The following is a 19840-nucleotide window of genomic DNA, read 5'->3' on the forward strand; positions in this document are numbered from 1 at the left end:
GTGCCCTCCCCAGCTCCAGGAATCATCCCAAAACCAGGAATCATCCCAAAATCAGGAATGGTTTGGGTTGGAAGGAAAATGTCACCTCGTTCCCACCTTCCCCTGTCCCAGGTGCTCCCATCCCCAGTGTCCAGCCTCCTTTGGGCACTGCCAGGGGTCCAGGGGCAGCCACCGCTGCTCTGAATTCCACCCCAGCCCCTCCTCACCCTCCCAGGGAAGGATTTCCTCCCAAATTCCCAGCTATCCCTGCCCTCTGGCAGTGGGAATCCATTCCCCCTGTGGCTTTCCTGCACTCCTTGTTTTAGTGGGAAGGACTAAAGGTCCCTTCCCCACCTTCCCCACGGAACTCTGGCAGCTCTAACCTGCTTTAGGTCAGCTCCTCCCATCCCTCATTGCACTAATTCCCTTTTTCTCCTCACCAAGGCACGGCAAAACCACAACATTTGGCCCTGCAGGGTGAATTCCTGCCAGGAGAGTGCCCAGCATGCAGGAGGAGCAGTGAAATCCCGGGCACAGCATTCCCGGGGGTCACTCCTGCCAAGCCCACGGCCCTGGGACAGGATCCCAGGGAATTCTGTGCCCGTGGGTCACCCCAGAGCTCCCAGGTGGCCCCAAGCTCTGCAGGCTCTGAGCTCTGCATCTCCTGGGCTTCCTCAGCTGCTGGCCTGGCACAGCTTGGAGAATTCCATCATTAATGGCACTTGGGAAATTATGGTACATCAAAGAAATGCTGAAAAAAATCTCCCTGACCAGCTCCTGCTCTTCCAAGATCAGATTTCTTTCTTTTCTCCACCTGCAAAGCCAGTGTGAGGTGAAAGGGCAAATCTGACCCCAGCAAGGACAAAATTCCTGCTTTTCCCCATCCCTGCTTTCCTGCTGCAGCACCCACAGCCAGGAGGTGACAGGGGGGATGAGGAGCAGAAAAAGCACCCAGAGCTGAGAAATTCTGTCAAGGGTGAAAACTGAAAGTGAGAGAGAAAGAGCTCCCCGAAAGTGCCACGAAACCACGGGCACAGCTGGCATCACCTCCTTGCTCACCCACAGCTCTGGGGCCAGGCCCAGGGAGGGTGAGATCGCAGGATTCCCAAATTTACAGGGGGATGCAGCCCTCCATCCAGCCCTGGTGGTGCTTCCTGGAGGTTTTTATTCCTCTTAATTCTGTGGAAATTTAAAACAAACCCCACAGGGCTGATGGACCCACAGGGAGTTAAAATCCTGGAATGGGTTGGGTTGGGAAAGGACCTTAAATCCCAGTTCCATGGGCAGGGAATGGGAATAATCCTGAATCTGTGGGCTGTGCTGTGGTGCTCCTCAGTGTTTATTCCATAGAAACACTAAATCATGGAATGGTTTGGGGTTTTGGGGGGTGGAATGGACCTCAAAAATCACCCAGTTCCACCTTCCCTTATCCCAGGGTGCTCCAAGCCCCATCCAGCCTGGCCTTGGACACTTCCAGGGACAGGGAATCCAAAATTTCTCTGGGAATCCAGAATCTCTCTGGACTGGGGCTTCCCCACCCTCCCAGGGCAGAATTTCTCCCTGATCTCTGCTCCTCCCAACTCAGTGGGAGAAATTCCCTGCTCCAAATGCACCCTGAGGGCTTTTTAGGGAATCCCAGCCCTGACCCAGGGGTTCCCAGCGGCTTCACCCCTTCCCCAGGATGAATCCCTTCCCCTGGAGAGGGGATTGGAGCTTTGGAGCCTGCAAAGAGCAACCTCTGGATTTGGGGATCCCAAGCTGGGTGCTCCCAGGGCTGCCAGGAATCCAGGAGCCAGGAACCAGCAGGGATCGTGGGGAAATCTCAGGAATTCTGGTGGCAACTGGGAAGAATAAGAGCCAAGAGATGCAGGAGAGTGAGCCAGGATTTCAGAGGTTCCAGCACCCCAAGAAAGTTCCAGAAACACCATTTAATCACCCCCTAATGAAACACCAGCAAGAGCAGAGGTTTGGGATTAGGAATTTCAGGGAATTACATGAGGAATTAGAACCAACAGCCACAAAAACACCAGGAAAGTTTCTCCTGAGCCTTTTTTTCCCTGTTTTATGGAGCCATCACTTCCCAACCCAAATCAGAAACAGCTTCTGTCAGTGTGGATCTTCTGGTGATAAATCTGACCTTGGATCTTCCCAAAAAATGATCCAGAGGCAAATAAATTATTAAGTATTCCACAAGTTCTGTGAGTGGCAAATAGGATCAGACCCCTTTAATTTATTTCATCCGGAAATCCATCAGAAATTCCATGAGGTATTTTCCCATTTTTTAAAGGTGCAGTGATCTCTGTCTCCAGCTGCCCATCAGCCTGGGTGGGATTGAATCACCCTGCAGCTTATAACCTGGGATAGTGGAAGGTGGAACTGGATGGGTTTTAATGTCCCTTTCAACCTAAAAAATGCCATGATTTTATGCTTCCATGACATAAACACAAAGCAGCATCACAGATCATTAATTATTCCCATTCCATTTCAACACTGCTTCCCATTCCTCTGGGACTGCACTTGCTCAAGGAATAATTCTTATTTAAATGGATTATAATGTATAAAACATATCCTTTTGCTCTAATATGATTAATATAAATATTAATTATCGGGATTTTTCATTCAGGCTAAGCCAGGTCAAGCAGAGGGTGCTTTGAGGTGAAGGAGGAGAAGATGGATTTCTTCTTCCATTGGGAAAAAAATTTCCACTCACCACAATTGAAATCCCAGAATCCTGGAATCGTTTGGGTTGGAATGACCTTAAATCCCATTCTGCCATGGCAGGGACAGCTCCCACTGTCCCAGGGTGTTCCAAACCCATCCAGCCTGGCCTGGGACACTTCCAGGGATCTCAGCAAGGATTCTAGGAGAGATCTGTAGGATATCATCAGGATACATCCCAAATAAACCCAAATCCCAGCTCTGACCCTGCTGGGAAACCTCGTGTCCTGCTGGGAGCAGGGACTGAGAAACCTGGAAAGCCAAAACCTTTCAGGAACAGCCCCGCTGCACATCCCAAAATTCTCTTTCACTTTTGGCTCTCGGAAGCCGCGGCTCCTCCACAAGCTGGAAACCACAGCCCACGGTGAAGTGACGGGGCAGGAGTGGAAAACACAGAGAGAAATTGGAAAATGAGGCACTGCTGGTATTGGGGCTAAAAGAAGCCTCAGGACACGCCACAGGCTTCTTATAGGAAACAGTGAAAATACAAAGAACCTGAAAATGCAATATAAAACTCTTGATTCATCCTGCTCCCTTCCAGTTTGACAGCAAAAATCCCAGTGACTTCATGGCAGTCCCAATGCACAGAAAAGTTTTCTGCAGCCTTTTGGGGCAGCTGAGTATGGCCACAAAAAATAGGAGCCATTATTGAAATATATGTTGATTTATGCAAGTATTTCTGCAAAATCAAACATTCAGGCAGGTTTTCACAAATGTTCACTAGTGAGAGTTTTTCATTAGAGAATCAGAGAATCATGGAATGGTTTATGCTGGAAAATATCTCAAAGTTCATTCCGTCCAACCATCCCCACCCCTGCCAAGGCCACCCTGAGCCCTGTCCCCAAGTGCCACCTCCCCAGGGCTTTAAATCCCTGCCGTGGACAGCCCCTTCCAGCCCTTTCCATGAAGGAATATTCCCTGATATCCAACATGAGCTCCTCTGGTGAAACCTGAGGCTGTTTCCTCTTGTCCTGTCACTTTTTCCTTGAGAGGAAAGCCGGATAAAGAATAGAAATGGGAAAACTGGAGAGAGATGATTTCCAAGGGATGGAGTGACAGAACAGAGAGGGAACGGCTTCAAACTGAGAGAGGAGGAGGTTTAGGTGGGATTTTGGGAAGGAATTCCTGGCTGGGAGGGAGGACAGGCCCTGGGATGGAATTCCCAGAGCAGCTGTGGCTGCCCCTGGATCCCTGCAGTGCCCAAGGCCAGGCTGGCACAGCGGAATCCCTGCCACTGGAATGAGAGCATCTTCAAGGATCCCTTCCAACCCAAACCATGCCACGACGCTGTGATTCCGTGGAAGTTTATCCCCGTGCCTCGCACTGACCCGAACCAACCCCACTTTTCGGGAAGCCCTTTGTGCAGAGGCCGAGGAAGGATCTCCAGCCCTGCGGGATTCCCGGCGCCGCCGCTCTCGGGATGAGCGCGCCCGGCGCGGGGGAACTCCCGCTGCTGCTCTATAAGAGCTGTCCCCGGCGGGGACCGGCGGCAGCGACATGCAGCGGGGCGGGAACGGCACCGGGAGAGCCGGCAGCGGCACCGGGAACAGCGGGAATAACTCCGGGAATAACGGCGGGAATGGCGCCGGGAGCGGGCGGGCAGCGCTGCCTGGCGGCCCCGGCCGGGCATTGCTGTGGCTGGCGCTGCTGCTGCTGCTGCCCCCGGCCCGGGCACTGCCCAGCCCGGCCCGCCTCTGCCACCCCCCAGCCCGGTGTCTCAGCCGCTCCCGGGAGCTGCTGGAAGCCGCCAACGCCGCCCCGCAGCGGCTGAAGGTGAGCGGGGAACGGGACGGGATATCGGGGCTGGGATGGGGCAGGGGTGGTACCCAGGAGAGAGGGGATGGGGCAGGGGTGGTACCCAGGAGAGAGGGGATGGGGCAGGGGTGGTATCCAGGAGGGCAGGGATGGGGCAGGGGTGGTATCCAGGAGGACAGGGATGGGGCAGGGGTGGTACCAAACCAGGCAGGGATGGAGCAGGGGTGGTACCCAGAGAGGTAGTGAAGGTACCCAAAGGCCAGTGAGGAGCCAGTGGTGGCACCCAGAAGGGTGGGGATGGCACCAAGGCAGGCAGGGATGGGTAACTGCAGTCCCAGGAGAGCAGGGATGGTCCCCAGGCACCAGCTGGGCAGCCAGGGGCTGCTGAGAACCCAGCAGGGCAGGGATGGGACAGTGGTGACACCCAGGAGGGCAGGGATGGGACAGTGGTGACACCCAGGACAGCAGGGATGGGACAGTGGTGACACCCAGGAGGGCAGGGATGGGGCAGTGGTGACACCCAGGAGGGCAGGGATGGGACAGTGGTGACACCCAGGACAGCAGGGATGGGACACTGGTGACACCAAACCGGGAAATGCTGGAGTAGTTTTGGTCCCCAGGAGGGCAGGGATGTCCCCAGGATGTCAGTGACAGTCCCCAGGATGTCAGTGACAGTCCCCAGGACATCAGTGGTGGCCCCAGAACGTCAGTGGTGGCCCCAGGATGTCAGTGATGGTCCCCAAACTATTTCCTGTATTTCATATTTAACCTCACAGAGCCTCATTCCTGGGGTTCATCTGAGCACAGATACATGAAATTGTGTATCAAACTGTGTCTATTACAGATAAATGTATAAAAATATAGAAATTGCCTTGTGAAGCTTTAATAATAAAATGACCCTTTAATAAAAAAGGACCCTTTTTTATTCCCTTTCACCCCAGGAATCCAACACCCTGGGATTTGAGTGCACCCTTGAGGAGGTGGATCTGCAGGACATCACTGAGAGCCAGATGAACACCCTCAGAGCCTGCACAGCTGAGGATCCAGGGGTAAGACACAGAGAAATTACAGATCCAATTGAAATTTTACCTCGTGTTTTCATGGAATGTATCATCCACACTCCCATTAAATCACAAATCTTAATTCTTGTTCAATTTGCAGCCTGGAAATTGCCCCACCCTGGAAAAATCAACTTTGGATGAGGTAAATAGAAATTTCCCAAACAATCTCCTTCTTTTGCTCGTTGTGTGTTTAAAGGAGCAGCAGATTCCCACATTTCCTGGCAATTCTATTTATTTCCTGACAATTCTATTTATTTTTCCCCAGGGAAAATGCCTGCAGGGCATCTCTGAGGACGTGAGAGCCTACAGGGCACAGCTGAGGACCCTCCCCGACCCCCAGCTGCTGGCAGCTCTCGATGGGATGATGGAGGTGAGGATTCCTGCCCCACAGACCCCAAAATTCAGGAAATTGGGAAGGAAAACCTCCATTTCTCCTCCATATATTGAAATCTAACAGACCTGGTGCACCAGGCGTGACACACGATGGATTAAATGTTGATAATTCCAATTTTAGCCTCAGTCTATAAATGCAATCATGAAATATTTGAAATTTTACCTTATTAATGATAAGATTCAATATTTCAAATTTTATCTGCAGTCTATTCATGCAATTGTGAAATGTTTCAAAATTTACCTTATTAATGATCAATTCAATATTTCCAATTTTACCCTTGCTCTATTCAGGGTAAAAGAAATATTTCAAAATGTACCCTATCAATGCTATCATTAAATATTTCAAATTTTATCCTCACTCTTTTAATGCTATCATGAAATATTTGAAAATTTCCCTTATTAATAATTATTTCAAATTTTACCCTATTAATGCAATAATTAAATATTTCCAAAATTTCCCTATTCATGACAAATTAAATATTTCAATTTTCATTCTCAGTCTATTCTTGATACCATTAAATACTTCCAAATGTACCCTAATAATGACAAATTAAATATCCATTTTTTTCCTCAGTCTATTAATGATAATTTAAATATCCCAAATTTTTCCCTCGGTCTATTTATGACAAATTAAATATCCCAAATTCTTCCCTATTAATGATAAATGATCACAGTTTTTTCTCTCACTCTATTCACAATAAATTAAATATTCTAAATTCTTTCCTCACTCTATTCCCAATAATTTAAACATCCCAATTTTTTCCCTCACTCTATTTATGACAAATTAAATATCCCAAATTCTTCCCTCAGTCCATTCACCATAAATTAAATAGACCAAATTTTTTCTCTCACTCTATCAATGATAAATATCCCAAATTTTACCCTATTAATGATAAATTAAACATCCCAAATTTTTCCCTCACTCTATTTATGACAAATTAAATACCCCAATCTTTCCCTCAGTCTATTGTTGTTAATTTTAATATCCCAAATTTTTCCCTCACTCTATTTATGACAAATTAAATATCCCAAATATTAAATATCCCAAATATTAAATATCCCCTCATGAGAAATTAAAATATCCCAGATTTTCCTTCACTCTATTCACCATAAATTACATATCCCAAATTTTTCCCTATTAATGATAAATTAACCATCCCAAATTTTCCCCTTGACCCATCCTTACGTCCCTCATCCCTGAGGGGGTGAAAATCCCAGGAATTTTTGGGTTTAAACTGTTTCCTAACCCCGTGCAGGCCCTGGGCAGCAGCACCGGGTGGGTTCCGGAGGCGCCGCTGGGATCATCGGGATCACCGGGATCATCAGGATCATCGGGATCACCGGGATCACCGGGATCATCGGGATTGGGATCATCAGCATCGGGATCGTTGGGATCATCAGGATTGGGATCATCGGGATCATCGGCATCGGGATCGTTGGGATCATCAGGATTGGGACCATTGGGACTGGGATCATCGGCATCGGGATCATTGGGATTGGAATCATCGGGATTGGGATCATTGGGATCAGGACCATCGGGACCATCGGGATCATTGGGATTCCCAGGACTGGGATGGGCGCCGTTCCCGGAGCGGCTGCGGCTCTGCGGGGTCCTGCAGGCTCTGCGCGTCCGCAGCATCACCATCTGCAGGGTGCTGAGCTTCCTCAGCTCCCCCTGAGCCCGGGAATCTCCCACTGAGCATCCCACGGAATTCCCACGAGCTGTTTTTAGGGAGTTGTGCCTTTTAAACCACGTTAAATTCCCGGGCTTTTGGGATCTAAGCTACATCCGAGCACCAGAATGTTCCTGACTCTGATTTCTCCATATTTATTCTGCTGATTCCTCAGGGACTGAGAGCTGTTTATGGCAATTCCTTTTCCTGGGGATCCCTTCCAGCTCAGGATATTCTATTCTGTGATTTATTTGGGATGATATTCCATTCTGTTCCCTGATTTATTTATTTGGGAAGATATTCCATTCTGTTCCCTGATTTATGATGACATTCCTTGACTAGAGATTCCATTCTATTTAATGATTTATGATGATATTCCTTCATTTATGATGATATGCCCTGATTTATTTATGATGATATTCCTTGATTTGAGATTCCACTCTATTTCGTTATTTATTTATGATTATATTCCTTGATTTATTTGAGATTCCATTCTATTTCATTATTTATTGATAATATTCCCTGATTTATTTATGATTATAATCCCTGATTTATTATGATAATCCTTCACTTACAATGACATTCCATTCTATTCCTTGATTTATTTATGATGATACTCCTGGATTTATTTATGATATTCCATTCTATTCCCTGATTTATTTATGATGATATTCCATTCTAGCCCATGATTTATTTATGATATTCCCTATTTATTCTATTTATTGCCTAATAAAATCAAGGTTTCCTTCAAAACCACGGTGATGTTTTTGTCCTTTGGGACCCACCATGAATCCTTTGAAATACTTTGGATGTTGCTTTGGAATACTTTGGCATGGGAAGGCAGCTCCCTGTAACTGGTTTCAAAATCCAAGTTTCCCTCTTGGAAACACCTGGGATAGGGAAGGTGTCCCTGCCCCTGGCAGCGGTTGGAATGGGATGGGAGATTTTGGGACTTTTATCCCAAAAAACCACTTGGATGCCTTTGGTGGCACCTCCAGCTTTTCCAGAGGCTGAGGAAAAACTTCCATCCTCCTCCTCTTCCCAGGAAACCAACAACTTCCCAACACTTCATCCAACTGCAACAAAAATCAAAATTCAGATGGAAATAATGGAATTTTTTCCTGTTTAATCCTTGTTTTTCAAAAGTATGCTTTCCTTTCCCAAACATACACAGAGGAAAATGATCCCAAGTATCCCACAGCCTTAAAAACAAGACAGTCCTGGATCTGGTCACTCCTCTCTTCTGCAAATTCCATTTTTCCCAATTTTTTTCCAAGCCTGCAGCACAGGGATTTCGGCTCCTCACATTTTAAGCACCTAAATTCTATCCAAGTTTGAATAAATCAAGTAAAAAAAAAATTAAAAAAGTATAAAAAGTTTCTCATACAAAAAAGGAATTATACAACGTAAAAAACGGAGACAAGCTATACAGAAAAGAGGGGAGAAGAAATTCCATGTGGAAGTTCTGAGCTGCCTGGAGTTCACAGTGGTGTTCCCATCTTTGGGAATCTCAGGAAGCAGAACCACAGCTTAACAAGGACTGGATGCACAGGATCTGTACAATAATTCCATATATACAGTGATTATCAAAGGAATTTGGTACAAGTTTCGGATTATTCTTCCCTGATCCATGAGAAATCCAATGCACCTCACGATTCTGGCAGGTCAGTGGTTTTTTGGAAGGGGATGAAAGTTTCCAGGGGAATTCTTCTCCCTGTTTTTCCCTGACGGAAATAAAAATCTTTTCCAGGTGATGAAAAAGATCAAGTGGCTTCTTCCAGTGTTTGTGCCCTCCTGGAGTGGCTTTCCCTGTGGGTGAAACCCAGAATTCCGGGATCCACCTCTCCTGAAAGCCTTGGAAGTGGCTCCTACCCAAATTCCATTCCCGTTTCTCTGGAAGATCCTGCCTGAACTTCCCACCAGGAACATTCCTGAGTCCCAGCAGGATCCCAGGGAGCAGAATGGTTGGGCTGGGAAGCTCCCACCTCCTCCTCTTCCTCCTCTTCCTCTTCCTCCTTCCAGCTGGCTCAGCTCTGAGCCAGGAAACCTGAGGGAAAGGAAAAGCACACCTGGACTGTGGGATCTCTGGAAGCTCCTGCAAGACTCAAACTGAGAGAAACTGGATTTAAAAATAATTTAAGTTGAAAAATAAATGTATTAAAGGCCTGAGGCAGCACAAGGCTGTGGCACAGAGTCGGTGAGGGAGAGCTCTCCTGGATCCCCAGGTTGTTTCCAGGGAGAATTGATCATGGAATTAGGCTGGAAAAGGCTTCCAAGGTCATCCAGTCCAACCATTCCCAGCACTGCCCAGGCCACCACTGCCCCACGTCCCCAGGTGTCCCCTCCACACAGGAGGGATGGAGGGGGCCTGGGCCCTTTCCATGAAGGAATGTTCCCAATATCCAATCTGAACCTCCCCTGGCACCACCTGAGGTCGTTTCCTTTGGTCCTAAGTTAAGGAATTGAGAAGGAACAAAGTTTTGCTGTTGCAAAAAAAAAAAAAAAATTTTTTTGAGGACAGTTCCCCTTGGCTGGCTGAGTTAATAAAATTATGGAATGGTCTGGGTTGGAAAGGACCTTAAAGGTCATTTAATTCCAACCCCTGCCATGGGCAGGGAAAACTCCCAGCTCCTGGAATAACCTGGATTTGCAGAAGGTGAACTGAACATAAGAACTCCACGGAAAGGAGGAGGAGCTCCCTTGGGAAATCCATCCCCACGTGGGATGGAACCAACAAGTCCTCCATCACGGAAGGTGTTAATTAACCATTAATTAACCATTCCTCAAATAAAGACCCAAACAGCTCCTCTTTGGACTTCCAGGAAATCCCAAGAACTGCTCTGGACACCCAGGTCATGCTGGGAGAGCTCTCCACACTCTTGGCAAAAATATTCATTTTGTATCAGTCCCTGAAGGATAAAAACACCACAAGAAATAAAGTCACTGCTGCTGGGAAAGGAGACAATCCTGACCTCCACGACAATCCGTGCACTGGTGATTTGGTAAATTCCCTGATGGAATTCCCACCCCAGCTGAGCCAGGGTGGGCTCAGTCCCCGGGAGCTGGTACCTTGCAGCGCCTGCAGGATCTCGTAGGTGGCTTTTTCCCCCAGGCTCCTCTGCAAAGCCTCTGCAGTCCCACGGCCCTGCTCCCTCTCTCTCCACTTCCTCAGCACCAGGAGTTTCTGCATGGTCACGTCCTCCTCCATGGCCCGGATGTCATCGATGTCCTTCATCTCCATCTGCAGACACTCGATGGCCATTTCCCTCCAGTGCCGGTCCAGGAGCTTGGCAATCACCAGCAGCTGTTGGTCTGTCAAGCTTTTTGCTCCCATTCCGTCTGAAAAACATTGGATTTTCCCCAAAATCCACCCTGGGGCTCCCCTGGCCCAGCCTGAGGCCGTTCCCTCTCCTCCTGTCCCTGTTCCCTGGGATAAGATCCCAAATCCCCCCGGCTGTCCCCTCCTGGCAGGAGTTGTGCAGAGCCACAAGGTCCCCCCTGATCCCCTTTTTCTCCAGGCTCAGCCCCTTCCCAGCTCCCTCAGGATTCTCCAGCCCCTTTCCCAATCCCATTCCCTTCCCTGGACACACTCCAGCCCCTCCATGTCCTTGTGAGGAACCCAAAAGTGCCCCAGGGCTGGGGCAGCCTCAGCACAGGGGACAATCACAGCCCCAGGACCTCCTTGGCCACCCCTGGCTCGTGTCCAGCCACTGCCAACCATCACCCCCAGCCCCTTTTCCACCCTTCCAGCTGCTCTTCCCCAGGCCTAGACCATTCCACAGGGAAAAACCTTTGGAAAACGAGCTCACTTCCAATCCCAGGACACCAAATCCCAGCCGGGTCCTTTCCCAGCCCTTCCCACCTGCAGTGCTGCCAGTTTTTTGCTTTTTGCTGTGGAGCCCCTCTTCCTCCAGGATGTTGAGGGCTGGCTTCCTCCTCTTCACACCTGGGGAGGGAGCAGAGGTGCTGTCACTGCTGTCCCCTGTGCCCAGGGAGGGGAAGGGGGGTCCCAGCCCAGCATCTGCAGGGTCACTCACTGCCTGTGCTCCTCTTCTGCTCATTCCTGTTCTGGTCGTAGTGGATCCAATCCCCTGGGCAAGGGCAGAGCAGGGAAATGTCAGGGAGGAATTCCCAGGGCTGGGCCCCTGCTCCAAGAGCTCCCAGGAATCCACAATGCTGGAATCCACAAAGGGGGGCATTCCAACCCCCCCAGGTCTGACAGAAGGAGATTTTTTCCCCTTTTATTCCACTGCAGCAGCCCAAACAGGCAAGAGAAGTTGCAAGTTACAATGCAATAATATGCAATTTTTTTATTCTATTACACAATTCTATGGATAATACGTGGAGTAATATGCAGGAGGCTTGGAACGGAATGGTCTTTAATTTCCAAATGAAACCATTCCATGGGCAGAGGGATGGAGCAGCTCTGCTGGGAGAGCTGGGATTGTTCACCCTGGACAGGAGAAGCTTTGGGGTGACCTCACTGGGGCTTTCCAGTGCCTGGGGGAGCTGCAGGAGAGATGGAGAGAGAGAATTGACATGGAGGGACAGGACACAGGGAATGGCCCAAACAGGCAAGAGAAGTTGCAAGTTACAATGCAATAATATGCAATTTTTTTATTCTATTACACAATTCTATGGATAATATGTAGGAGGCTTGGAACGGAATGGTCTTTAATTTCCAAATGAAACCATTCCATGGGCAGAGGGATGGAGCAGCTCTGCTGGGAGAGCTGGGATTGTTCACCCTGGACAGGAGAAGCTTTGGGGTGACCTCACTGGGGCTTTCCAGTGCCTGGGGGAGCTGCAGGAGAGATGGAGAGAGAGAATTGACATGGAGGGACAGGACACAGGGAATGGCTCCCACTGCCAGAGGGCAGGCATGGATGGGAGATTGGGAATTGGGAATTCCTGGCTGGGCTGGGATTCCCAGAGCAGCTGTGGCTGCCCCTGGATCCCTGGCAGTGCCCAAGGCCAGGCTGGACACTGGGGCTGGAGCACCTGGGACAGTGGGAGGTGTCCCTGGGGTGGAATGGATGGGCTTTGAGGTCCCCCCATCCCAGCCCATTCCCCAGTGCCAAGGACTCACTCTCTCTCAGCTTGGCTTTCCAGACAGTCTCATCCGAGTCCTGCTCCACCAGGGACAAGGTGAAGTCATCAGGCTTCTCCAAATACACCTCAAAGTAACTCTTCAGCTTCAGCAGTGACCCATCAACAAATTCAATCTCCTACACAACAGAAATATAAAATAAACCTAAATATTTACCTAAAATAAACGAAAGAGGAGGCAACTGGCTGTTGGGAGAGAGCTGAACCAAACTCCAATTTCCCCAGAGTTTTGCTGTTGACTTTAGCACCAGGATTTCATCCCAAAATTATAGGGCTCTAACAGGCAAATGGTTCTTCTTTGTGGCACATTTCCAGGGAAGCTGCAGTGCAGGAAGTGAGGGCTGTGCAAGGGACTCACCTCAGGAGTTATTTCAGCTTCTGGCTCACAGATCAGTCTGTACTTCTTTCCTTCCTGCAGTAATTTTTGGCATACAGGGGGCTTTTCGATTTGAACAAATTTTTTTTTCGAGTGTTTTACAGCCTTTGAGATATCCTAAAATTTAAACACACCATTTCAAGCTTAATATTTCAATGTTACTCATTTCAGTAAAGGAATTAACATCTAAAACTTGTGCTCAGGTGGCTCCTTGGGCTGTTCTCTGGCCCCAGCTTTACAGAACAGCCCTGATCTCCTCCACGAACTTCCCAGAAAGCTGTGGAATAACCACAATGCTCAAAAGCATCACTAAACCTCTCCTGTTCTGCTACAGGGGTGAAATGAAGTATGAGAGTTTGCCAGCTGAGTAAAAGGAAGGGTTTTGTCCCTGCCCTCACTCTAACAGGGTGAATTAAATTAAATTAAATTAAAGTCCTGCTCCTGCCAGAGCTCCTGAACGATCCCACAAACCCAATTTCCTAACTGGAACCCACTGCAGGGCAAGGCAAGGAATTTTCTAAAGCTGGAATTTTATCCTGGGTTAGCTCCATGGCCTCTCTTTCCTCTGCCCTCCTCAGAGGTCATTTCTGACGTGGCCCTTGGCAGCGGGGGAGTTGGTGGCACGTGGATGAATCCATTGTCAGCTGCTTTCCCAAATCCCCAGATTTTCACTGGGGACTCCAGGCAGCCTGTTCCAATGCTTGGCCACCCTTTTTACCTGAAGGAATTTTCCCTAATATCCAATCCAAACCTCCTCTGGCACAACTTGAGGTTGTTTCCCCTTATTACCTGGGAGAAGTGACTCGGATAAAGAATGGAAATGGGAAAGCTCAGAGACAATTTTCAAGGGATGCAGTGACAGAAAAAAGGGGGAATGACTTAAAATTCAAAGCCTGTAGGTTTAGATGGGATATTGGGATGGAGTTGGGGATGGAATTGTTCCTGTGAGGGTGGGGAGGGGCTGGGATTGAATTCCTAGGGAAGATGTGGCTGCCCCTGGATCCCTGGCAGTGCCCAAGGCCAGGGTGGACACTGGGGCTGGGAGCACCTGGGACAATGGGAGGTGTCCCTGCCCATCCAGGGGTGGGATGAGAGGGGATTTAAGTTCCCTTCCACCCAAAGCACAGAACCCTCAGCCTCCCTCCCCAGCCCGGGCCGTACCTTGATGAAGGAGTCGTTGTTGGTGGCCAGGTAGACGCAGAAGGACAGGGAGGGGTGCTCGTCGATGGCTTTGTAGAGGATGACAGCCCCGTGGTACTGCAGGGGCTCGTGGCTGTGGATCAGGGGTCCCACGGGGGACAGGGAGCTCACCAGCCACTTGACGTGTGATGCCGAGAACTCGGCCGAGGGCTCGATGGCCGCGCCGCCGCCCTTGATGTGCAGCACCTTGAACGCCACGCCAGCCCCGTGACCTGTGGGACAGCCGGGCTCAGGGGGGACAGCCTGGCTCAGTGGGCACAGCCTGGCTCAGGGGGCACAGCCTGGCTCAGGGGGGATAGCCCTGGCTCAGGGGGCACAGCCTGGCTCAGGGGGCACAGCCTGGCTCAGGTGGGCACAGCCTGGCTCAGGGGGGACAGCCTGGCTCAGGGGGCACAGCCTGGCTCAGGGGGCACAGCCTGGCTCAGGGGGCACAGCCTGGCTCAGGGGGTAATAATAATAATAATAATAATGATAGTAATTCAATAATATAATTATTACAGAATTCCTGCCTTCCCCAGCAGCCCCCAGACTCACCCCCCAGGCAGAGGCAGTGAGGGAACTGGATGGAGAGCAGCGCGCCGGGCGCCGAGCAGCGCACGTCGAACAGGGGCCCGCCCACGATCCAGGGCTTCTCCACCAGCGCGGCGTACTTGCTCCAGGAGAGCAGCGAGTAGGTGACCCTGGCAGCCGCCGTCACCTCGAAAATCAGCCCGGTGCTGCTGCAGCGGTACGAGCCCTCCGCGTCCAGCTGCGCCCTGCGGGAGACGCCGCGCTCTGCCGGGGCACCAGGGACTCCCTCCCGCCCTGCTCCCCAAAAGCCCTGCTTTTGGGGCTGCCAAAAACAGCGAGGGCTCACCCAGCCCGTGCGCAGCAGCTGCACAGGAGAGTTTTGCGTAAAACTTCCTCAGCCAGGAGCTGCTCTGGCGTGAAGGGTGCCACGTGCAGCCTTTCCTGTGGATAACACCCACACCCAGACGTGTCCTGCGTGGATGTGCCACAGGGACCAGCCCAGGGCACACACGGGGAGGACAGTGCTGCTGCAGCCCAGGGAAAACGCAGGGATGAAGGGGAGGGTGAAGCAGGGCAGGATGCCCAGGTGCAGCCAGGCTGAAACAAGCACACAAAAATGGTCATTGCTGCAGCAGGATGAGGCAGCACCCTGAAAACCCTCCCAGGAGTTGTCCTGGACCAGGATCTGGAGGCAGCACAGGCTCTAAACTGTGATTTTTAAGGATTTGGGTGCACCTCCCAGTATAAATCCAAATGCATTTGTGCAGCAAATGAGCTGTTTGCCCATCCAAAAGCACCTTGATGAGAACAAGGTAAACTCAAACCCATTGCATTAAAAAAATTCATACATGAATTGTCCTCCAGCAAGTCTCCTGGGGGTCACTTGCTCCGTCTGGTCCTGGAAATAGATTTAAAAGAAAATTATCTTTTAAAAGGTGAGGAGAGAGCAGAACTACAGTTTGCAAATGATCTCATGCAAAGTAAGTGGGTGGTTTTTTCCCCACAAACCTACATTTTCATTCCTGCAGTGCTCACAGGGTAGCAAACAGCTCTCTCCTAGTGGGAAAAGAGGAAGATGAGCTCATGGAAAGCCAATTAATTAAACAGCCAGGAATAAAAAAAAAAAAAAACAAGCCCTCAGGAGATCTGTAGATCTGTTCCTACCTGACTCATTGCAGTAAGGTGGGGATTCCTTCTCCTCCTGTTCTTCATCTAGGGAAAAGGAGTTTGGAGTAAATATCTCAATGTCCAGGGGGTTTCTATTCCCACATCCACCCAGGACAACCCCACTATTCCATTTGCCTAAATTCACCAAATCCTAAGAACATTCCTGAGAGTCCTTGCAGGCTTTGCACAGCCTGGGGGTGAAGCTGAACATCAGGATACAAATTTGCCAAAAGCTCCTAAATTGCCCAAATTCCTGGGAATTTTCACAGGGATAAAAAAAGATTTATCTTGGGACGAGCCTTGTGGTGCCAAGGACAAAGTTCAGCCCCCGGCATGGAAACTGGGAACAGCTTTCCCAAGAAGCCACCACAGTGTCTGCAGGGTGTTTGTCCCCAGAATGATCTGACAGTGCCTGGATTCTCCTGGCTGAACCCAGCAGGATGGAATTCCAGCAGAGCCGAGACCTCAGGCCAAAGGCTGTGTCCTGAGGGGTGGATTTGGGAGCAGGGGAGTGGCAGAGCTGCCAGGATCAGCTGCTTCCCCATCCCGGCTCCCTCCCAGGACAAAGGGATCCTGGAGGCTGTCCCGGGCTGTCCTGAACCCCCTGGGCTGGGAGAGGCAGGAAGGCAGCAGCCAGCCCTGGCTGTGTGCCCCAGCCCCCAGCTCTGCAGGGCTGGGACAGCACAGGAACACTCCCTGCTCTGGGAGCTCTGGTCTCCACCCCTCATTTCCTAGGGATGCTCTCCAGCAGCTCCTTTTCCCCAAAGAGATGGAGCTGCTGGCCGGGCCAGCCTGGAATCCTTCCTGCCATCCCACATCCCCCTCGGGCACTGCTCATCAGCTGCCTTCCTCCTGCTGAGCAGGGGAAAACAGGGACAGCAAACCACACTCAGCCAGCCTTCCTCCATCCCACCCCTCTGCATCTGCCCAGAAAATAACACTGGGATTGTTAAATTATCAGTGTTACATAAAACCAGCGTAACTGCTGGCAGCAAATCCCATGGAAGCCCAAACCCACCAACAGCAAACACTTCCTTTGATTATTTTCCTGTCCATCCTGTTTGGCCAGATCTGTTGCCAACTTTTGAGGAAATTTATGGCCTCTTGGTGTTTGGGTAAATGCTGTGGTGTAAAAATATCCGTGGGTATTGTGTCTGGGGTGCTGTGTCTGCGAGGTGAAAGCAGCACGAGCTGCTGCCCTTTAACATTGATAGGAAATCACTGGATCCCCAAAAAATACTGGGAAAGCAATCAGAGCTAGCATTCCCTAATAACTCTGAAATTCTGCCCAGGAGAAGGAGCCGGTTTAAACTGAACATCAGTTTTTAAAAAGCAAACAGAAAAATAAATCATAATGTTCTGCTCACCCGACTCCTCTTCCAAGCTGCTGCCCTTTGATCATTGACAGAAAATCACCGGCTCCCAAAAAATTTACTGGGAAAGCAATCAGAGCTAGCATTCCCTAATAACTGTGAGACTATACCCAGGAGAGGAAGCTGAGATCAGTTTTAAAAAAGGGATTACAGGTAAATAAATCACAATGTCCTGCTCACCTGACTCCTCTTCTGAGCTGCTGCTGGAGCTGTCTTCAGAACTGGCTTCTCCTTAAAAACAGGCACAGGTGGAATGTGAGCCCAGGACCCACCCCGAGGTTGGGATCCACCAGGCCAGGCAGCAGGTTAGATAATGGAGCAGAAAAAAAAGAACTACTGAGGCAGAGAAAAACACCAGAGCATCAAATCCAGCACCCGGGGAGACTTTGGGGTCACCAGGCCCTTCTGAGGGGCGCTCAGAAAATCGAATTCTCATGTTTTAGACAAGCTGGGATAATTTTGGAGCTCCACCCATGGCACATCCCAGTCAGATTAAGGTTTTCCAAAGGGAGCAGCCTTGGTGGGAGCTGTTGTGACTCGTGTGGAGGCACCAATCAATTAATTACTCTTACAAACATCATTTGAAGAGAAACCAGCACGGGAAAGCCAGGGATGTGCTTTGGGGTGTGGCTGGGGGGAAATCTGGGATGCAGGAGCAGGCACACCACCCCAGGAGTGAGGAAATCCCTGAGCCATGCTGGGCTCACCCTCCGGGTGCTCCTCGGTGGATCCCGATGATCCCTCCAGGCCGTTGGGTGTCACCTCTGCAAGGGAAAGGCAGGGAGCAAAAGCTGGAGAGGGATTTAACTCTGCTCTTGCCAATTCTGTACTCAGAGAAAGGGAATAAATAACAAAAAACAGGCATTTTGAATAATAGCATAAAAACCAAAGGAATCCATAAGCAAAGGGTTTACACCAAGGTTTTAAAGCCAGTTTCAGAATTCCCATTCCCAAGGATGGACATTTCCCAAAATCCCTGTACATTTTCAACTGGTTATGAAGCCAGTTTCAGAATCTCCATTCCAAAGGATGGACATTTCCCAAAATCCCTGTACATTTTCAAGTCGTTTTCAAAGCCAGTTTTAGAATCTCCATTCCCAATGATGGACATTTCCCAAAATCCCTCTACCTTTTCAACTGGTTAAAAAGCCCATTATAGAATTTCCATTCCCATTCCCAAGGATGGGCACTTCCCAAAATCCCTGTACCTTTTCAACTGGTTATTACAGCCAGTTTCAGAATTCCCATTCCAAAAGATGGGCATTTCCCAAAATCACTGTACTTTTTCAATTGTTTTTTAAAGCCACTTTTAAAATTCCCATTCCCATTCCCAAAGATGGGCACTTCCCAAAATCCCTGTACTTTTTCAGTTGGTTTGTAAAGCCAGTTTCAGAATTCCCACTCCCATTCCCGATTTTCCCAAACCCCCCTGTACCTTTTTCGTCCGAGGAGAGGGACTCTGCCCCGCTGGAAGACAAAAGCAGGCACACATGAGAACTCTGCCAGCCCTTTCCCACACTCCCACAGGGGCAGCATTCCCAGCTCCCTGCCCTGGCACCGCTCCCAGACCTGGGAATCCGGGAGCTGCCTTGGGATGGGGGCTGGGGATTCACCATTCCCCTCCTGCAGCGCCAGCCCTGCCCTGGCTCCCTGCTGGCCACAATTCCCACTGGCACCAGCTCCTGCTTCCAGCCCCTTCTGCCAAGCACCAGGAGCCCGTGCCAGGCGCCCGTTGGATTTGGAAGCAATCCAACCAATCTCCAGGCGGGCAGGAGACTCAGATAAACCCTGCTCTCCACTGCAGCCTCCATCCACCCCTGGAAAGGGGAAACCTGCCCTGTGCATCATCCACGGATTCAAATCCTGCTTGGAAAGCTTTTCCAGGAGCTCCACGACATCTGCCAGGCAGAGCCAGCACAGGAAAGCTGCCCTGAGGAAGGGAATGGCCCTGGGTGCAGGCACCATAAAGCAGCAGGTGACATCCAGCTCTGCTGCACTGTGGTGACACCAGGAATTATCCCAGAACCTCCGCCCTGCCAGGGGCAGCTGGAGGAGCAGGCAGGGAAGGAGCATCCAGCCCTTTTTTTATGGAGGTGGGAAGGTCACAGTGCAATCCCAGAGATGCTGGGGATGCCGAAGCTGAGATGTGGGAGCTGCTCAGCTCTGGGGGCTGATTTTGGCCACCCCGGGAGCTCCTGGAGCACACCTGGGATGAGGGGGCATCACCAGGGGGCCACACTGGGGCCCTCAGCCCAGAATTGTAAAAGAAATAAATAGATGGGAAGGGCAGAGGCAGGAAAAGCAATGAGTGAGGATTCCTGAGGAGCTCAGGGAAGCGATGCCAGCTGGGGGGTGCTGGCAAAGCACGGCAAAGGGGCTGCAAAACCTTCTGGGTCAAGGGCAGGAAGAAGTGGGAAAGCTTTTCCCCCACAAGACATTACACAATAGTTTGCTCTTCCAAACTTATCTCGAAAAAAAAAAAAAAAAGAAAGAAAGAAAAAAAAAAAAAAAAAAAAAAAATTTTTT

At 50.0% G+C, this 19840-nt stretch overlaps 2 protein-coding genes across 4 annotated transcripts in view; one reads left to right on the plus strand and one right to left on the minus strand.

Annotated features, from left to right (window-relative positions):
- The first annotated feature begins 4194 nt into the window (after positions 1 to 4194).
- On the plus strand, positions 4195 to 7585 carry LOC121353830 (fibrinogen alpha chain-like). The gene is made up of 6 exons (XM_041467990.1): positions 4195 to 4279; positions 4406 to 4470; positions 5394 to 5501; positions 5614 to 5655; positions 5779 to 5883; positions 7163 to 7585. The coding sequence occupies exons 1-6, from the start codon at positions 4195 to 4197 to the stop codon at positions 7583 to 7585; spliced, it is 828 nt and encodes a 275-aa protein (XP_041323924.1).
- Positions 7586 to 8694: 1109 nt separating this feature from the next.
- CARD8 (caspase recruitment domain family member 8) overlaps positions 8695 to 19840 on the minus strand; it is a 12346-nt gene continuing 1200 nt past the window's right edge. Inside the window, exons 2-15 of one of the 3 annotated variants that reach the window (XM_041468034.1) lie at positions 18750 to 18781; positions 18022 to 18078; positions 17495 to 17545; positions 15939 to 15986; positions 15787 to 15830; positions 15623 to 15672; positions 14799 to 15019; positions 14226 to 14476; positions 13047 to 13181; positions 12669 to 12807; positions 11617 to 11670; positions 11442 to 11525; positions 10649 to 10918; positions 8695 to 9626 (exon numbers count right to left, since the gene is read on the minus strand). In XM_041468034.1, coding sequence (XP_041323968.1) covers positions 9607 to 9626; positions 10649 to 10918; positions 11442 to 11525; positions 11617 to 11670; positions 12669 to 12807; positions 13047 to 13181; positions 14226 to 14476; positions 14799 to 15019; positions 15623 to 15672; positions 15787 to 15830; positions 15939 to 15986; positions 17495 to 17545; positions 18022 to 18078; positions 18750 to 18781 — 1456 coding nt within the window. In that variant the 3' untranslated portion in view covers positions 8695 to 9606. Of the gene's footprint in view, positions 9627 to 10648; positions 10919 to 11441; positions 11526 to 11616; positions 11671 to 12668; positions 12808 to 13046; positions 13182 to 14225; positions 14477 to 14798; positions 15020 to 15622; positions 15673 to 15786; positions 15831 to 15938; positions 15987 to 17494; positions 17546 to 18021; positions 18139 to 18749; positions 18782 to 19840 lie in introns of all 3 variants that reach the window. The other 2 variants (XM_041468033.1, XM_041468032.1) reach the window with 2 other exon arrangements.

Source organism: Pyrgilauda ruficollis, unplaced genomic scaffold, assembly GCF_017590135.1.
Source record: "Pyrgilauda ruficollis isolate IOZ18807 unplaced genomic scaffold, ASM1759013v1 scaffold21, whole genome shotgun sequence".
In the NCBI taxonomy this organism is placed as follows: Eukaryota; Metazoa; Chordata; class Aves; order Passeriformes; family Passeridae; genus Pyrgilauda; species Pyrgilauda ruficollis.